We start from the raw sequence: 20,831 nt of genomic DNA, 5'->3' as shown, positions 1-20,831 counted from the left end.
AAAACATTCTAATGAAAAAAAAAAACAAAACATTCTAATGAAAAAAAAAAAACATTCTAATGAAAAAAAAAAAACATTCTAATGAAAAAAAAAAAACATTCTAATGAAAAAAAAAAACATTCTAATGAAAAAAAAAAACATTCTAATGAAAAAAAAAAACATTCTAATGAAAAAAAAAAACATTCTAATGAAAAAAAAAAAAAACATTCTAATGAAAAAAAAAAAAAAACATTCTAATGAAAAAAAAAAACATTCTAATGAAAAAAAAAAAAACATTCTAATGAAAAAAAAAAACATTCTAATGAAGAAAAATAAAAAACATTCTAATGAAAAAAAAAAAAAAAACATTCTAATGAAAAAAAAAAAAAAACATTCTAATGAAAAAAAAAAAAAAACATTCTAATGAAAAAAACATTCTAATGAAAAAAAAAAAAAAAAAAACATTCTAATGAAAAAAAAAAAAAAAAAGTCCTACGAAGTAGCTGTAAATAAAATAAAAAAAAAAAAAAAAAAAAAAAAACAATGTTTGACCATCAATTGGCCAGATAAGACATCTGCAACAATACCAGCCCCACTAAAATCTTGTGGACCCATGCAAGAGGGTAAAAAGTTAAAATTAGCATTTACGACAAACATAAGCCATGTAAACTATGTTTTCTGCCAGAAATTTGGCTGTCATGGAGGTCAAAGTTCAACAATTGAACTTTGAGAACTCTACCAAACTCCTCTGCCAATTTTGGGTCTAAACACTTGAAATTTTAGATATAGGTTACCCATTACATAAATATGCACATAAAGTTATGAACAGTACATAGGGCCCGAGCGAAGTCGGGCTGAACTGCTAGTATAACTGGGGTAAAAAGCCAGAAATCTTGAAATAAGGAATAAAAATAAACTTGCGAAGCCAGGTTCTTTTTTCAAACTAGACTGCATCGGACAGCAAAAAAAGTTACAATTAAGCATCTGTGACAAACAATCTATGTTAACATGAAGTTTCAAAGCCAACATTTACTGAAGGATTATCAGATGATGAACTTCGGGAATTATTGAGGAGTGGCAGAAAGCAAGAGTTATCCGATTTTCCGGCACATTCAGTGTTGAAAGGATTTTAAAAACATCTAAAGCCTGCCAATCAGTTTGTACTTGAAGTAAAACAGACAATTGCTATTATATCTACGACAAATGGAACCAGAAAAAACTTTGCTATATCTTGCGAAGCTTTCCCGTTCTTTTATGGATCAGGCTAGTCTTCGGCAAATTTCTTAGATCTTTGGGTACATTATATATTGATTGTGCAGACATTAAAGAGTTAAAATTAGGTGAGATGCTATTTTATATCAATATGTGTCACGGTTTGACCATCAATTCGCCAGCCACACCACCACGACATCTGTGACAATAAACAGTCCATATTAACTACCAGCCCCCCCAGCTGGACCTTGTGGACCAATGCAAGAGGGTCCAGAGATTAGCAACACCAAAAAGATTAGATAGGGTTTGTCACAGATGCTATGTCAACTACCATCCCAGCAAGACTAGTACACTTCCAGCAGAACCCATGAGAGGAAAAGTGAAAATTTCATTCTTACCTCAGCATAATTCTTGAAATAAGGAATAAAAATAAACTTGCTATATCTTGCAAAGCTTTCCATTTTTTCCGGACTAGGTTGTGTCTTTTGCTAATTTCTTAGATATCTGGGCACATTATATATTGATTCAGCAGACGACACCCAAAAAAGTTAAAATTAGGTGGGATGCTATTTTATATCAATATGGGTCACTGTTTGACCATCGATTTGGCCAGGCAACACCAAGACATCTACGGTAAACATAGTCCATATCAATTACCAGCCCCCAGCAAGACCTTGTGGACCCATGCAAGACAGGGGAAAAAAAGATTATCAAAATTTCTTAGATATCTGGGCATATTATATATTGATTGGGCAGACAACAGCAAAAACGTTACAATTAGCATCTGTGATAAACATAATCTACGCAACTATCATCCCTAACCCATCGAGATATCTTTTGGATTGATGCAAAGAAAAACAAGGAAAAATAATATTTCAGATTGATAATATTTTGATACTAATATTGTTTTGCTAATAAAACCATGTATTTCAAGAGAATGAAAGTGAAACATTCTCCATTCTACGCCGAGGGAAATACATGACCTTGAGGTCATCCTCCCACAGGCCGTGTCGGGCGCAAGAACCATCTCTATGGAAAAGTAGTTTGGAGAGATTTGCTATTAAAAAAAAAAAAAAAAAAAAAAATCTTGCAATAAGGAATAAAAATAAATTTGCTGTATCTTGCAAAGCCATCTGTTCTTTTTCAGACTAGACTGTGTCTGATAGCAAAAAAGTTACAATTAGGCATCTGTGACAAGTATTATCTATGTCAACTAAAGAAAATTAAAAAATTCCCTTACCTTTATGCTTGACGAGTATTCTAAGAATTTCTTTCAAAGCAAAAATGCGATATCCTTCTACATGACTATCTTTATAAAATGTCCACCATACTGCCAAACCAAAGTTCGGACCATGTAAGTTTAATATGCTGTCATGATGGATCTTAGCCGCCTGGAATAAAAAAAAATTTTTTAAATATAGGAAGCAAATAACAAAAATGTGTGTTAGGGTGTGTGCACTTTTTGTGTATGTTCAGCAAAGGCTTTTTTTGGAGGGCGAGCTCAGTCAGGTCACTCCTTAAAACTTTATATACTAAATCATAATATCTACGAGTTTTAGGCCTTAATATATGTACACTTGACTTGTGCACCATGCAAAAAAAACGATCAAGTCCAAGGAATCAGGCTGGCGAGTTGCAGGTTTTGGTTTTAATGGCACCCAAGTTACTGGGTACAATATAAGGGTACTTGTACAGTGTAGCCAAGACAAAAAAAAAAAAAATGAAAATATCGGGGGGAGGGGGAGAGGTTATATTGTACGTATGTTTTGGACTGAAAAAAAAAAAAAAAAAAAAAAAAAAAAAATACTTGCTCGGTATCAAATTGTTTTTTTCGTTGTAAAATAAAAACTACTTGATGAAATTAAGTGAAATATTTTTTCAGAGAACTTCAGACTATAACGAATACGTACAATAACTTTTCAATATTTTCATTTTTTTTTAATGTCTTGATTAAACTGTACAAGCGCCAAGATAAGAGTATTAAGAATTGCATATAATACAAAAACCTGCATAAATCTAAATATTATATTTAAGCATTTTGCTTGTAATACGTTTCAGAATGTGCTTCATGTTAAAACATTTAAGAACTTTTACCTATGAAAGCCGCACAACTTTCAACATAAATGGTAGGACCACATAACATTAATATGCTCTCATGATTTAACTGTTGCCTTTCGATAAGTTACCGGACTTTTTTGTACAAGTATTTAAAATTGTCATAAACTCTTGAAATTTCAGTATGTTATTGCTATGCATCTTATGAACTGACTGACCAATTTTTATTTCAGGTTTAAATGAACAGCTACAGCAGGAATTGGAACACACCCTACTAAAGCCCGATCGTTACAACTGGTGAATTTCAAAAATGTAAGGTAAGTTTTTTTAACGACACATCAACCTTATAGGTCATTCCATGAAATGTGAATATTTTTATTTAACAACAACAGTTTTACTTATAAATAATAATGTATACAGCAATAATTAACTGTTCCTCTATGGTTAAATTTTATACAAAGTCTACTTAGTAATTGATTGATAGTAATTGTGAAAATGATACCCAAGAAAACAGTCTGAAGAATCCAAGCTTTTATTTTTTTTTATTTAAATATTTATTCATTTAAATATTTATTCATTTAAATATTTATTCATTTAAATATTTATTCATTTAAATATTTATTCATTTAAATATTTATTCATTTAAATATTTATTCATTTAAATATTTATTCATTTAAATATTTATTCATTTAAATATTTATTCATTTAAATATTTATTCATTTAAATATTTATTCATTTAAATAAATATTTATTTATTTATTTATTTTTTTTTTTTTAAGTATTTTACAATTAATTTTCATCAGAAATGCAAGGTTATTCAACACATTATCAAGTCTCCAATCAAATACACCCATCTAAATCACTGCAATGTTAAATCCCTGCATCCGTTTTACAAGTACTTTGATGGATGAACCCATTGCACTTGTAACCCCCCCCCCAACCTTTTACATATCACCCCCCCTCCCAAACCAGACAAATGGGTTTAGCAACAAAATACCACCCCTTCAGTTTAAAGATCCATAGATGTTGAAAGCCTTCTACTCAAATAGCTTCTTTCCTCAGGCTGCTGGACTTTGGAATTCCCTCCCCGATACCTGCTTCCATGATGATATTGACATGCAGAAGTTTAAATGTAATCTAAAACAGACATTTGTCCATGTCCTGTAAACATGGATCCAAATTACAAGCCTTTTACGCCCAAGTGACAATATGCCTCGTGTGGGTATGTGTAGGGGGGGGGGGTGAAAAAAAAAAAAAAAAAAAAAAAAAAGTACTCACTGCCATGCTGGGCTGAAATTGAGTTGAAATTTCAGCCTCTACATCCGCTTCTTTATATTCTTTTAAAGCAAATTTCATCTCCGCTCGTAGTAAGTGTACCTTGGATCTGTAGGAATCTGGCAGTTCGAATGTCATCAGGAGCTGGGTGATCGTGAAAGCTTTTTCATAGCTACCGTACTCTCGATGTTTCATTGCATCTTCGAAGAATACGTCAAAAAGCATTGTGCCATGAACAAGATCGGACTGACATTGTCTAACTAGTAAAAGAAAAAAAAAAAAAAAAAAATATCAAAATAATGGAATTAAATTTGTCGCATGAAAAGTAATGTTTTATTATAACACGTCTGGCACGAAGGGCTGCCAATGAAAATTAAATCATACAGTATAACGAGATCCCTGGCGACACCAGATCTTGCTTTTCAAATAGAGGAAGAGAAGATGGGAAAGAAATAAATATGATAAAGAGATTCTCGAGTTGGCAGAAAAAAAAAACAATACAGGGTCGTTTTCTGGTTTAGGTTAGAACAACAATTCAAATTATTAAAGAAACAATGTTCTGTTGAAAGGTAGAATGACTTGGGTTCAAAAGGTCTGCTTTGGTGTCTGTGAGATGTTGTCATTGGATCCACCTGTTGTATTTAACTACCAGACCATCAAGCCAAGTGATAAGTTAGTTGGACAGATAAATAAATTGAACCTAGGGAGAGATATGGCCATTAATGAGGGAGAAGGTTCGGGACAAAAGAAAGAGAGAGGAGGAGTAGAAATTAAGGAAACAGAGAGGGAGGAAATTCAAAAGAAGAAAAAGGAAAGGGAGTACAAATTAATACGATAAAAGAGGGAGAGGAAAGGAAAAAGAGAAAGAATAACTCCAAAAAGCAGGGAGGAATTTCTGATTTGATAAAAACGATTGGCTTTTTGGAGTTAGAGTCTTTAGTCCTTTTTTACTGACTGGCATTCGAGACGTCCACATCGCTCTCACCCCGCCTGGGAGGGGGTGGGGGGTGAAACCTCATAAGAGCTTAGTTGAAAAGCTATGTTTTAGCTGGCAAATTGATTAGTGGAACTTAAGTATGCAACCTGCGTCATGAAGCTTGGATCAAAGAACTCGACTTTTAAACAAGTGTAAAACGATTTATGAATAATTATTTTGTTTCGTTATATAAAAATGTCCCAGAGTTTTTCCTTGTTTCTCGCTTGCCGGCCTGAATGAAGATACAGTTTATTTCAGGTATGCCCTGACGCCAGATGATGGAGACAGACTGGATCCAGCACGAAGCCAGAGTGACGGCCGAAATCGACGATGTTGCCACACGGACTTAGGGTCATGCACATTTCGCGTGCCCTGAGCAGCAGAAGGATATTTTCCAGTGAGAGTCTGGTCACCCTTAAGGGGTCCACCACTAGACAAGTAAGAATGTAGCCCTGCTGGGTTGCATCTATGGTCCTGTGAGCGACGAACACGGCCAGAAGTACATCACAAGTATGCTCCCATGAACCAGGATAGCGACGGATGCGGCCCGGCCCTCGGGCTAAGAGGGGTTAGGGTTACATATTTTGGTGCCGATGATTAGGACATCACATATCTGAGATGTGCATGAATGAGTAACCACGAACACATTTTTGAAGCGTCTGGAACTCAGTTTTCTTGGAAAAAAAAAAAAAAAAAAAAAAACTGAAAAATATAAGGAAAAAGGAAAATGGCACAGAAAAATGTTTTTAAAAAAAAAATTGGGGGAAAAATAACGATTGAAAAGAAAACTTATTGAAAAGAAAAGAGACTGACATTGAATTTATCGGAAAGAAAAGATTGAAATTGAACTTTGAAGGCATAGCTAAAAACTGAATAGCCAGCCGCCAGAATGCATGAAAAATGGAAAAAAAAAAAAAAAAAAAAAAACTGCAGCAAGGAAGACCATGAGAGACAGAAAAAGAGAGATGGAAAGAAACGAAGCAGATGATAAGAGAGGTAAGGACAGATTTTTATTGGTTCCTATTGCTTCGCTCAAGTTTTTTTTTTTTTTTTTTTCTTTAGACACACAAAGACAGACAAGTCCCTTTAAAAAACATAGCAGTAAACAGATTTAGTAGACACGAGAAGAGAGGGAGGGGCAAAAAAAAAAAAAAAAAAAACAGCAAACAGCTTGGAGCAGGAGCAAGGTGTGGGCGAATTGATGAGCATAAGAGTGTATATGACTTATCACGGGTAGCAGTCCGAAGGGTTAGATTCGCTTTGAAATTTTTAAGAAAAATAGTTTTTGAAAAAAAAAAAAAAAAAAAAAAAAAAAAGGAAGAGTAAAGGAAAAATAAATTATAATAGAACGACGGTCATATAATGGTTGAAGAGAGAAAGAAAACATACAGAGAAAGAGAGCGACAGTTGACAGTTTTAGAAGAAAAAAATGCATCGAGGGGGCCAGAAAGAATTGGCTAAATACAATGTAATGCAAACCTCGGGGAGGGTGTATGAAAAAGTGCTGAATACACGGTGTGTAATACATGGAGTTTGACGGTAGATTTAACGAGACACTGGGTGTGTCTGCGTGAGATGCCATGGAAAAGGCATGTGAGAATACGAATATCATAGATATGTGCTGGGAAATTGATTAGTGGAACTTAAGTATACAACCTACATCATGACGCTTGAATCAAAGAACTCGACTAAACAAGCGTAAACGATTTATGAATAATTATTGTTTCGTTATATAAAAGTGTCCCATAGTTTTTCCTTGTTTCTTGATTTGCCAGCCTAAATGAGATGCAGTTTGTTTCAGGTATGCCCCGACGCCAGATGAAAGAGAGACTGGATCCAGCACGAAGCCAGAGTGACGGCCGAAATCGACAATGTTGCCACACAGACTTAGGGTCATGCACATTTCGCGTGCCCTGAGCAGCAGAAAAATATTTTCCAGTGACCAGTGAGAGTCTGGTCACCCTTGAGGGGTCCACCACTAGACAAGTAAGAATGTAGCCCTGCTGGGTTGCATCTATGGTCCTGTGAGCTGGGAGCGACGAACACAGCCAGAAGTACATCACAAGTATGCTCCAATGAACCAGGATAGCGACGGATGCGGCCCAGCCCTCGGGAGAAGGGAGAGAGGGTTATATTATAACTGGACATATAAATATAATTAGATCCTTAGACAATAGAAGCATACAGGTTGTTATTGACGGGCATAAATCCAAGCAGTATAACATTAATGTGGGAATGCCTTGGGTGGGGGGGGGGTCAATCCTTGGATCATCATTATTCCCGATATTCATGCACGACCTCCCTGATAATATTGTATCAGATGGGTATATTTGCTGATACAACGCTAATATGCATGAGGGAAGAACAGATGTAGATAAATCTAAGACAATGGCAGAATCATTAGAAAATGACCTCTAGACCATTATGGACTGCGGCTGCAAATGGAGGGTAACATTTAATGCTACTAAGACTAAGCTGCTCTCCTTTACCAATTACAAAACGCCTCTCCAACTGACTATCCATGATAGATAGCACCCTATCTGAGAAGTCTACCTTCAAACTCCTCGGCCTAACATCTGCGGGCAATATGAACTAGAACAAATAGAGGACATTGCAAAGGCTGCTGCAAAGAAGGTGGGTTCCCTATATCGAGCTAGAAGACTACTCACACTGGAGAGTATCCCTGTATCTCTACAGGGCCACCATTCGCCCATGCATGGAGTATTGTTGCAACATTTGGGCTGGTGCATCTACCATTAGTCTCCCTCTTAGATAGCCCCTCCCCACCAAAAAGAGCTGTCAACCTAATCAGTCCCACTTTATCAACTAAGCTCCAGCCCCTGTCCCATCACCGCAATGTTGCATCACTGTGCCAGCTTTACAAATACTTTAATGAAATGTGTTCTGATGAACTTGTTTCACTTGTCCCCCCTACCCAACGTACGTATCCCTGACAAACCCGCTTAGCAATAAGATCTCACCCCTTCACTGTTGATGTCCCTAAATACCAGAAAGCTTTCATACTAATAGTTTCTTCCCTCGAACAGCTAGAGTTTGGAATTCCCTTCCTGCTTCCCTGGCTGTACTGATATGAAGAAGTTTAAATGTAGCATAAACAAATATCTTGTTAATCTTTATTAGACACAGCCCCGAATAGTAGCCCCTTACGTGCTTTGTAAGGGATGAAAATGAATAAAAACAAAGCAACTATTTTTTTCTCCATCAAAAAACAGCAAAAGTTATAGCCGTTGACTTAAAATCAGTGCTTTATGCCAAATTGATGGTTGAATAAGATTAAATTTGCGCTCATTTTTTAATTAAATATGAATTCCATATTTGGTAAAATAATATAAAATAAAACATGTGTCCGGTACATTTGAACACCAAATCACAACGCAATATTACAAAAAGAAAATATTTTACTTGTTTGAAATTTATAATTTCAAAATACAACTGCTGAGAGACAGCGCGCAGACCTTTACTGATTTTTCTTCAACTTTACGTGGAAAAAAAAAAAAGTACAAACTACCGAGGATGGAGATAGACTCCTAAACATGTTTAAATTATAAATTTCAAACAAGTAAAATGTGTTTTCCATAATATTGCATTGTAATTTGGCTTTCAAACGTACCGGATATGCATTTTATTTAATTAAAATTAAATCAAGGTTTCTATAATGGAACTCACAACCCTGACATTAAAGTATTTTTGCCATTACACCCAGCATAGTTTACCAATAAATAAAAACCAGATTCTACTTTTAAAGAGCGATTACATGTAAACAGCCTGAAAATATAAAATTCTAGCTTTTAAGGCGAGCTAATTTACGGATCTTATTTATAGACAATATTACAATAAAACGGATCGTGGGAGAGAATATAAGCAGGATCACCAAATTGGCTGACTTGCTTATTTTTATTTTCTATGACTTATCACAAAATAGCTTGAGTTGATGAATAAGCGTGATCCCATTTAATTTAAAATATTCCGCAATTATTACTTTTAGTTAAATTAATATGGTAAGTGAGTGAATATATACTAGCAGGCCACCGACATTGTCCGATCGTAAAGTATGCTTACATATTGTTTAATGCAGATTTTATATTTATATTATATTGGCCCAATATATAGTGATCATTTAAAAAGTTGAATAAATGCTGCGTGCTACCATCGAGAATCAAAACCAAACTGTTTAAGTTTGGTTTTGATTCTCGGTGGTAGCTTAAGATTTACTTTTTCCTTTGACGTTAATGCACGAGCTTTGAAGACATGTTTGCCACAAGACTAAAAATTAAAACAGGAACCAATAGCTGTTGTGTTACGCATGCGTAATGCTGGCATTCGACAGTCACCTGGCAAATTTCAGTTTTTAATTTTCACTTTTGCAGATTTTACCCAGCTAAAACCCAAATATAAAGTTTTGCATTCAAATATCCTCTGTATATTGAGTTTCATGTTTGTAAACCGAAAACTGACAGGAGTTTGGCAGGTAAAATTTTTTAAACATATATATATATATATTTTACAAAGGTTTGTTTTACTATAAGTTTTTTTTTTAACGCAAAAATTGCACAAGTATAAATCATGTAGAATATCTGCATGAATATAATTACACGTAATAGTTAACTAAAGATCATCCCATAAGAAAACCGAAAAACTAAGGGGGAATTAAAATGAATGTTTAAAAGCATATGCAAATTAGCTACATCTTTTGCAGACAAATGCAATTCAACGACTCAAAGTTGTATTTTCTTTTTAAATAGAAAAATGTTTTAATACACAATATCAATACACAAAAAAAAAAAAAAAAAAAAAAAAAAAAAGTAAATACGTCATAAAATTTGGGCGAAGAAAATGTAAACAAAGGGCAAATAACTCAGGGAGCGAAATAAAAAGAAATGAATATATTTCAATTGGGATTCATTGTTGAGATGAGTATTATTTAAAGTTCCTATCCGTCGATTTATAGAAGTATAGATATTCCCAGTTATAGGTGTTCAAAAGTGATAACTCATGAATTTAATGAGGTTACAGAGTGCTAAATAAGAAAAATATTTTTATTTATATAGACAAATTTACATGGTCGCGACACTGGACATGCTAATGTTTCAGGCAGATGGTCGCTTACAACTATCCTCATCAAACAACTTACAATGGTTGCTTTGCACAGAAGAAACATCTTTGTTAGCAAAATTGATACGAGTATATATTTTGCCAATTAGGATTGAGCCAGCCCCAGCTATGACGTGCTTTAGGTGATCCACAAGGTGATTTTGGTTCGCACACATTTTAGGTCACCATTACAAGCAGGTAAAATGATACCCTACTTCCAGGTTATTTAGAAGTAATGTGGAGACAAAACTATTTTAAGGAAATCAAAATTGGAGGTAGTTATGCATAAAATTAAGAAACATTGGTTATAGTTAATGTACTTCCTAACTTCCGGTGTGTTTGATACTGGAAGCAGTGACAAGGCAAATTGAGAATAACCGGGCAGAAGCAGTAAATTATCTGTTCGTCTATATAATCTATATTTAATGAAGAGTGGACAACAGATTTGAATAGTCATTTTGACAAAATATTAAACTTTGTCAAACTGAATGATCAAGTTCGCACCGGAAGACGTGAACAGCAACTGGAAGCGACACGTCACTTGTTCCTGTTTGAACAAGCGTAGTTGGATCTGGGACACCAAGCGAGACAAATGAGTTAAAAATGGGTCTCCCAGGAGGAGGGGGGGGGGAAGTTTCAGAATGGAAGAATAGAACCCCCCCCCCCCCCGCCAAAAATCGTTGATTATTCCCTGCTATGATGAATAGCTGAGAGGGAGTAAGATACATAAAATCTCACATCGTCTTGGATCCCGTCTTGAAGTGTTGCTTTAAACAGATTCCAGCTCCGAGGATGGTTGACGAACCTCACGGAAGAAACAATAGCAGAAACGGGTATGTCATTACAGGGCTCTACATTGAGAGTAAATCACTCGCATTTGCGAGTGATTTTTCCAGTTGGCGACTAAAAATAAAAAACGCTCATCTTTTTGACAACTTTTTTTTTTTTTTGCCAACAACTCTAATAGTGAAAAAAAAAGAAAGTCTTTTAAACTTATATTTTCTTAAAATAAAACGAGCAAAGTCAAGTTATTTAAACAGTAATAGAACAATATAATTCTTTTTTAAATGAAAGCTTTTGAAAGAAATATCTCTAAAATGAAATTGATCATGTGGTATCGTGCAAAACTTTGACAGTAGTCAGCTTCTTTTGAAATTTTAAAAAGAATATCATTCGAATAACAGAACTATGCATGCTAAGTGGTGGTTAGGGTTAGGGTTTGTGGTTAAGGTCTTCAGAAAATTAGAACAAAAACAATTATTTTGCTATCTCTTCAATACAGAGTTATATTTAATTTAAGCTACTACTGCGCACTGCGGTAAGTCAATGTTCAAATATTTTTCTTTATATTCTATTAAAATATTCAGCTAATGAAACAAACAAAAAAAAATAAAAAAATAAAAAAAAAATAATGTCTTTCTGAAATTATCCGCCATTTCGGAAAAATTAATTTCCATCTAATTTTAAATTGTCCGCGAAAGATTACTACGCCTATGTGATAAGTCACTTTAAGAAGCGTGCGCACACATACGATTAGCCTTGGTGCGCACTCGAGCGTACCTTAATGAAAGCTGTAATATGGCCGAAAATAGTCTGAGGGTCCAGAGGCGCATACCCACTAGCGTAGCTGAGGGGATGGGGGCGGGGATGCGTTCCGCGTCCGAGTGACAACCCCCCCTCCCAAAAAAAAAAAAAAAAAAAAAAATTTTTGGCCCAGTTAAGGTGCGAAAATAGAATTTATTATATATTATGTAATTTTTAAGTTTTAATCTTTATTAGTTGTTTCACAACGTTTCGGCCAACTATTTCTCTGGCCTTCTTCAGGTGGTAACCGCGACGGATAGGAACTTTAAATAATACTCATCTCAACAATGAATCCCAATTGAAATATATTCATTTCTTTTTATTCCGCTCCCCGAGTTATTTGCCCTTTGTTTACATTTTTCTTCGCCCAAATTTTATGACGTATTTACTTTTTTTTTTTTTTTTTTAATTTAAATATTAATAAAAAGGACTTTTATGCACATTAATTATTGATTAATAATTACTATTTATATATTTTTTAAAATATAATTATCCACTGACACATGTTTCCTCGTCTACAACTCAGAGTGGCTTAATCTATATGTAACAAATACACTCATGCAACCATGCTGAAATAACATTTAGAAACCCATTCTTAAGGAGAGAAGGGTGTTTTAACTATTCTGTACTTTCACCTAACGATTAAATAAGATATCGTGAAACTAATTTGAAAATACTATTTGAAAAATTAGCACGGTAACATAAGTGCATAAGCGCCCAAATGAATATTACCAAAGGCAAGATAAGTTACTCTACCAAGTTGGATAAGTTTTTAGTGTAAAATGTTCATTTCGACAATTAGTGTCAAGCGTTACACAAGCACAAGAAAAATAGCCATGTGATATCTCATGTCGTTGAAATCTCAACAATGACTTAATATACAAAATACCGTTTGCAACCCAACGAATAAATATCGTGACATTTAATGGGTGGGTTTCTAATCATTTTGTATAATTTTTAACTCCTTGTCAAGACCAAATCTGTAAAACAGAAGTTTTTTGTTTTTTTTAACCGAAAATAGACAGTTCGATAAAGAACTTCATTGTTAATTTTTTATATACATAGGCATCACCACTTATCAAAGCCCAGAGGCCACTCGAGGATAAGGGTTAAAGAGTGTACAGTAGTAAAATTCGACAATATAGTAATCGTTAGTAATGGAAATTCGATAAATTTGTTAACTTAAGTGAAACGGCTCAAGAACTTGTTTACGTTGGACTTGAAGACAACCATAGTGTAGTCTGCTAGAAAGCAGGAAACCTGAAGACAGTTCCACAGGCGTGCACTTCTAAGAAAGAAGCTTTGTTCATGGGATCTACATTTAGGTTTAGGCACAGATATAGAGTGGGGGTCTAGAAGAGTAAGCCAGGTTTAGTTTCAGAAATGTTTCAGATGGTTCGTTGTTCTAAACAAGTCTTGAGAGGCGACTGGTTTGCAGTAGATAGTTCCAGAGCAAGATATTCTTACAGTGTCGAGACAGAAAAAACCTGTGAAATTGCTCCAGAAAAGGTTTAATATTTATGGAGCAATTCTGGTTTCTGATTGGTTGGTAGCAGAACGTGAATTAATTCGATTCGTCAGTTCCTAGCAGCATCATTTATAAATAGAATCGTCTGACTGTGGGATCATACCTCATTACACGTCCAAAATATTGCAACGGGGGGGGGGAAATTATTGATAGTGTTTTTAGCTAAACGAGGGTTTCTTGTGAAAGTTTGGCGAGGTGGGGCTCAGTCGAGCACTTGCCATGAAAATAATAAAGCAGAGACAAATTCACAACCTCTTCTGAAAGAAGAGAGGTTGCAGGGGAGAGAAAGGGACACCCCCTACTACGCTACAAAGTCTATTTTGAATTCTATCAAGGCAGGATAAGTCCTTTCTAGCAGACCCTGCCCATATGTGACAACAGTACTCCATCCTTGAACGTGCCTGGCTCTTATATAGATAGAGAATTGCATCAGCAGTGAAACATCTACTGGATCAATAGAAGGATCCCACTATTTTTCCAGCGGCCTTGGCAACGGATTTGATGTATGGGTTCCATTTCAGATCAGGAGTAAAGGTCAAGCCAAGAAGCTTGTCAAAACATGAGGCCTCCAAGACGAGAGCCATTCATTTCAATTGATGCCAGATGAGGATCAGAGCGTTGATGTAACGATAAAAGCTTGGTTTTAGATGCATTAAAAGTAACCAACCACTTCTTTCCCTATTATACCACATGCTCAAGATCAGAGGAGAGAGAATCGAAGAGAACTTGGTCGTTTACGGTTTTAGAGGTGCTACCATAGATTGTAACACATTTTATAAATTTTTAGCTTGTTTCCACCTTAACATTTTTCTTTAAAATGAAAACCTGTAAAGGTTTTCGGTATGCTGAAAACGAATATCGCACTTAAATTTCTGAAAAAAAAAAAAATTAGCTTTACGAGATATAAAGCAACGTCATTTATGTTATTGCTGGCGGCCATCTTGGTACTTGCTTTCGCAGCTTCTTGGGATTATGTTTACGCACTCTAAGATGGCCACCAGCGATAACATAAATGATATTGCTTAATTTCCCTACAACTACTTATTTGCAGAAAATTTAAGTGCGATATTCGTTTTCAGCATACCCTAAAACCTATAAAAGTAGTCCTTTTGAATGTTAAGGTGGAAACAAGATAAAAAAATTACCATTTTATTTCTTTGTTTGCATAGTTGAATTTTCAGTAAAACCGAATAGAAATGACGAAAATTACCATCAACTGGTGAATATATAGTTGTTTATCAGGATTCCTGGTATCCTGAAAGTTATATCGAGGATTTATGAAGAGTAGGATTTATAGTTGTATTTAAAAAAAAATAGGGGTATATTTTGGGCAAGATAGAGGATATACAAAGTTGAAAATTGGACTGGTCTCAGAATGCATAAGTTCTGGTTGACTATGGGAATTTTCCATCTTTTACATTAAACCAAAATCTATATGAAGATTTTGGATTTATTTCTGCGATTAATATCTACTCAATTTTTTCTTTGAAGGGAGTAGTAAATACCGGCCATGAATGCTCTTTAGGCATTCAATGGCTAAACCCCAGATTAAGCTCTCCTTTGGTGGGGAGGCAGATAAATACCTACTCAAAGCTACAGTTAAATACCAGTATAATACTTAGTTTTGTTCACAAATAGACACCCACTATATAATACGAGGGGCGTACAATAAGTAATGCCCCTGACTCACTTCCAGTTGTCTGATCTAGCTGAAATTTTCCATGTGCAATGATTTATATCTACGGATTATGTGGAAAATTCCAGCTCTGAACGAATTGTGGTTTCTGTTTTACAGGTGTTTGAACAAAGTCAGGTGTGAAATGGAGCCTGTTGAATGTCAAGCAGTGATCCGGTTTTTGTATTTGAAAGGATGCACACTACAGGAGACTTGATGAAATGAAAGAAACTTATGGTGATAATGCCCCATCACATGACCTTGTAAAACGCTGGCATCATGAATTCAAACATGGCCGGAAGTCTGTGGAAATAGCTCCCAGACCTGGTCGCCCACCCCCCTTCTGCCATTGAGGAGGCAGCTGTCCGTCAAGTTGAGGCTGCCATTTTGGAAGATCGGCAAATTACTATTCGCCAAATAGCCCAAGATGTCAAGATTAGTACAGGGTTTGTGGAAACTATCATTCATGACCATTTGAGAATGAATTTGGAGATGTGCCAAGAGGAATCAAAGTTTTTCAAAAGACTGATTACACAGGATGAAACCTGGGTCCATCACTATGATCCAGAGACCAAAGCCCAGTCAATGCAGTGGAAGCACTTGGACTCACCACCTCCAAAGAAAGCAAGGGTGCAGCCCTCCACTGGCAAGGTCATGCTCAGTCTTCTGGGACCAGGACGGAGTAGTGATGACAGATGTCCTGACAAAGGGTACCACAATTACAGAAGCCTATTATGCTTCACTTTTGAGGAAATTAAGAGAAGCTATCAAAATTAAGAGGTGGGGCAAGATTAGCAAAGGTACCCTACTCCTGCAGGACAATGCTCCAGTCCACAACTCGCATGTCGCCAGATCAGAAGCACGGGTGTGTAGTTATGAAATCCTCCCTACTCTCCTGAACTTGCACTCTCTGACTTCCACCTCTTCCCAGCCATGAAGTTGTTTTTCAAAGGAAAGCATTTTCCAGGCGATGCAGCCTTGATTTCTGAAGTCACGTAGTGGTTGGAGAACCAACCTGTGGTGTTCTACAAAAACGGCTCCAGAGCTCCATCAAACGATGGGAGAAATGCATAACTCTGGGTGGTTCCTATGTAGAGAAAGACTAATAACTGTAGGAAGTTTTGTTGCTCTGCTATGGGAAGTGGGTCAGGGGCATTACTTATTGCACGTCCCTCGTACCATGCGCCAGTTTAAAAAAGTGAAATTTGTACATCTGAATTTATAATTCATGGCTTAGTTAAGAGATACAGATTTGACTGCATAATCAGAAAGAGCACACAATTTTACATAAGAGTGCCAAGTTTCATGAAAATAGCTTAAAAAAATAAATGGTGGCTAAATTAACAAATTTCTTGAAATTCAGAGGTCTGTAATTTAGCCCAATTTTTCTAAAAAGCATAAATTTTGCCACTTAAAATTCTCATAACTTGAACTACTGATGGTATTTGCAAAATTCGGTTTTAAGCATCTGTTACATAGCTCTGTTCATGCACGTTGATAAAAACAATTATCTTAAAAAAAAAAAAAAACTTGTAATGCTAATATACGTATGCACATTAAGTTCTGAACAGGACATAGGGCCCGAGCAAAGCGGGGCTGCTAGTTTTTTTTTTTTTTTATAAAAACTTCATTTGACTGAAAATTATCTCCCAGGCCTACTCCACTGAAATGGAGCAAACTGCTGCCAATGAGTTAAGAAAAAAAAAATCAGATCATTTATGCAGGAGGGCACCAAGAGTCTACGATGGGCCGCATGCGGGCTACTATTTGGGATCATGTATAACAGGCGACCGACGGGGACGGGGGGGGATATTGAGCAGTTTTTGCGTTACATTTAAACTTTTGCATGTCAGTACAGTTAGGGAAATAGGAAATGGAGGGAATTGCAAAATATCAGTTGGGGAAGAAACTATCAAAGTAGAATTTATCTTTGTGATGGGTGGGATTTTGCTGCTTGTTAGGTTCGAGAATATGGATGGTGGTGAGGGGGCGTACTTTTTACTGTTTTTTAGGAATAAGCATCCAGAAGTTTACAGTTACAACGTAAGCAGTTCAGACTTTTCGGAGAAAGACTAATTGTGCTACTAGACAAACGGATGCTTGTGTACATCTTATAGACCAACACATTTCAGGCGAAAACATTACACTTATGAGTCATGTTGAAATTGGTATAAATTCCAAAAACTATGTAAAAGGGTTCAGCAAAAAAAAAAAAAAAAAAAAAAATTCACAAGAAAATATAGGGTGCTTGTGTATATTAGGGATCTTTCAACCACATTCCAGGTGAAAATGTGTACTTATGCCAAGGCAAAATTATAATTTCCAAAAATGATTCAGTATACAAGTTATTAGATCAGGGGTGCTCAATACATAGTGATCAATCTACCAGTCACTCGCAAAGGTACGACGGATCAATCGCACAGCACTAAAACCAGGGTTGTATTCGTGTTGGTCATTTTCATTTATTTCATTTTATAATTTTGATAGATTTCTTTAAATTTGGACAAGACAAAACGGATTAGTTTCCTGTGTTCTGTGGGTAATAAGTTTACGTTCCATCAAAACTTCTAAAAATTTTATATTAAGATGGAAAAAAAAAAAAAATTAGTGGTTGTTATCAAATAAAAGATAATCTTGAATCAGTTAAAAAAACAATTAGTTCACATTAATTTGAAAAACAAATTTTAAGTAAGAGTTCCTTTTTCTAAATAATTTTTAACATTTTCAATCAAAATTTTATGGTTGTTTCTGAAAAAGTGCCTTCAGTTTTCGTTTCGGTTTCAAACTTCCAATTTTACCTTGTTGCATTTTTCGTTTTATATTCCAGCGATTCATTTTTTTTTGGTCATCGATTTGACGTTTTGAGCAATCTTTGCTATGGTTCACGAACTTTGGACTTAAAATTTTCTCCACTTAAAATAATTTTTAAATAAAAAGGACTCCTAGTGTCAATATTTAACAGTTTCACTGCCAACAATTATTTTTTACGCTAGATAACCTATGTGCACCAGTTTCAGCCCCAACCCATAGATAGCACGATGTAACTAATATCCTAACTTTTTACCATTTAAAAGAAACTTCAAATAAACTAAAATTTTACAGCATACAAAAATTAAAATGCGAGACAAAAATCGTGTTTACATTTATCAACGCTTTAAAAAACAAAGTTCTTATGTAGTGACGTTTTTTTAAGCCGTAGACATACCAGTGTTTTAAAAATCTAGCAGTTATCAAATAGTCAGATCTTGAAATTTGATATTTATTCATTAAATAAACTTACATATTAAAAGTAGGTTTCATTAAATATATTAGGAAATTTTTTTTTTTTTTGGTGTTCTCCCCCCACTCCCATTTCATCTTATGGACTAAAAACGTAGGTCAATCAAAATCTTAACATTTTTTAAAGCTTAAAATATATATATATATATATATATATATATATATATATAATCCCGTTATTTAACTTACCTTAAAGTTATAAATAAGGTTGGACATAAAATCCATGTTAAAAAATCTTCTGGATTTTTTTCTCGTAATATAATTTGAATTACAGAAAATTTTAATATTTTTACAAAGCTTTAGATGATAAATTCAAATATTACACGAGATGAAATTTAACAGATTTTTTTATATAACAGGTTTCCAATAAAAAATATTGATATAATAGATTATGACAAGAGATAATAAAAAATATTGATATAATAGATTATGACTGGAGATAAAAATTTCAAAATCAAAATAGACTAAAAAGATTAGTTTGGATTTGATTTAAAAATCAAAAGAGGGTAATCAAATTTTGCACCTTTCCCAAAAAGTATGAAAGCCTGTAAGCAACATAATCTTTAGATACATGTATCAACAGAACAGGTTAAATTAATTTTATCTGTAGTTGGTTATTAAAAAACTTTTGTTTTATAAAAAGGCAAGTCATATCTAGTTCGTTAATAAAAAACTGTTTTACAAAAGTTTTATATTGTTTTTATACTTTTTTTTATTTAGATTTTATTTATTCAGAAAATTCTGCATAAATTTCTGATAATTTTATCGTTTAATGTACAAATTTTGATTTCTTTGCGACCTTTTTTCTTATATCAAATTAAGAACACAGACTAGTTTTCCGTAATACGAAAAATTACCTTGAGAACTTATGCACTTGAGTTACCGTTCTAAAATAACTTTAGTATTTAGAAAGCAGTTCTTAACATGGGGAGAAGTTGAAGTTTTGTAACTATTTTGTACACTACGCACTTACACCTAACAATTTGATTTAAAAAACATTGTAAGTTATTAAAAAATAAATAAACAGTTTCGTGTTATATACAATGATGTATTGTATTTTTTTTTAAATATAAGCAAACGAACAGATTAATTGTTAACCTATTTTTTCTTGTTTAACATCTGCATTGAAATTGTATCATGAAGACTATTATGAAGTTTCATTCTTTTGATGAAAATACATTTATTTATTGTACCTATTTACTATGCCTCCCCACGGGACAGAGTTAGACACCAGGGTCGTTTTTTAACGTGGAGAAAAGGTACAAAAATAAAAATTGTCTCAGTCGTGAAGGATTTCTCCTCCACAGAAAGGGAAGAAATAGAAGTGCAGCATCTGAAGAACAGATACTACACTTTGATCTTGGGGGGAAAAATAGAAGCCAAAAGGATTAATTCAATTACTAGCAGTTCAACCCTGCTTTGCTCGGGCCATATCTACTGTTCATAACTTGCCCTACGTGTGAATATACTTCATGTAAGATTTCAAATGTTTAGACCAAAATTTGTCCGAGTAATTTCGTAGAGATCGCAGAGGTCAATTTTTTTAACTTTGACCCCAATTTTTACCCCTTAACATTATTGTGGTCTCAAATCAAAATAAGTTTTACTCATGTCCAAATTACCTACATCTAAAATTTCAAGTCTTTAGACCAAAAATTGGCAAAGAAATTTTGTAGAATATGCAAAGGTCAACTTTTTCAACTGACTTTTGGCAGCCAAATTTGCCCCAAAACTGATTAAAATGCTTGCCGCATGTCTGAATATCCGTTGTGTATAAATTTCAAATGTTTAAACCCAAAATTGGTCAAGTAGTTTGATGGACACCGCAACGGTTAAATTTCCGACACAAACCAATTAAAAAGTTTGACCTATCTCCAAGTACCCTTTATGTAAAATTTCAAAGTGTTTACGTTAGTTTTTTTTTGGTGTTTTTTCGATGTTTTGATTACTCCCCCGCTTAATTAAAACATTTTCTTATTTCGCTTATAACAATGCTTACATCGTCGTCGTAACGCTTGACGACTTTCAAACATCTTTCACTTATAACAATGCTTCATTCTGGCTGGCCGATCTTATTTTCAAACTTCGCCTCAGGGCTTCGGCTTCGATCCTACCCCCCCCCCGTTTCTTTTTTATTTAACACCACACACATAC

The 20,831-nt window shown here is 34.6% G+C and overlaps 1 protein-coding gene across 1 annotated transcript in view; it reads right to left on the bottom strand.

Moving 5' to 3' along the window:
• Positions 1-20,831, bottom strand: part of LOC145269674 (TPR and ankyrin repeat-containing protein 1-like) — a 199,491-nt gene that overhangs the window by 142,148 nt on the left and 36,512 nt on the right. The window contains exons 3-4 of the mRNA XM_080125382.1: positions 4,527-4,783; positions 2,432-2,582 (exon numbers count right to left, since the gene is read on the bottom strand). Of these exons, the coding sequence (XP_079981508.1) occupies positions 2,432-2,582; positions 4,527-4,783 (408 nt within the window). The remainder of the gene's footprint in view (positions 1-2,431; positions 2,583-4,526; positions 4,784-20,831) is intronic.

This window comes from Euprymna scolopes, chromosome 45 (genome assembly GCF_053919585.1).
Source record: "Euprymna scolopes isolate OS-2025 chromosome 45, ASM5391958v1, whole genome shotgun sequence".
NCBI classification, from domain to species: Eukaryota; Metazoa; Mollusca; class Cephalopoda; order Sepiida; family Sepiolidae; genus Euprymna; species Euprymna scolopes.
This window is presented reverse-complemented; position numbering and strand designations above follow the sequence as displayed.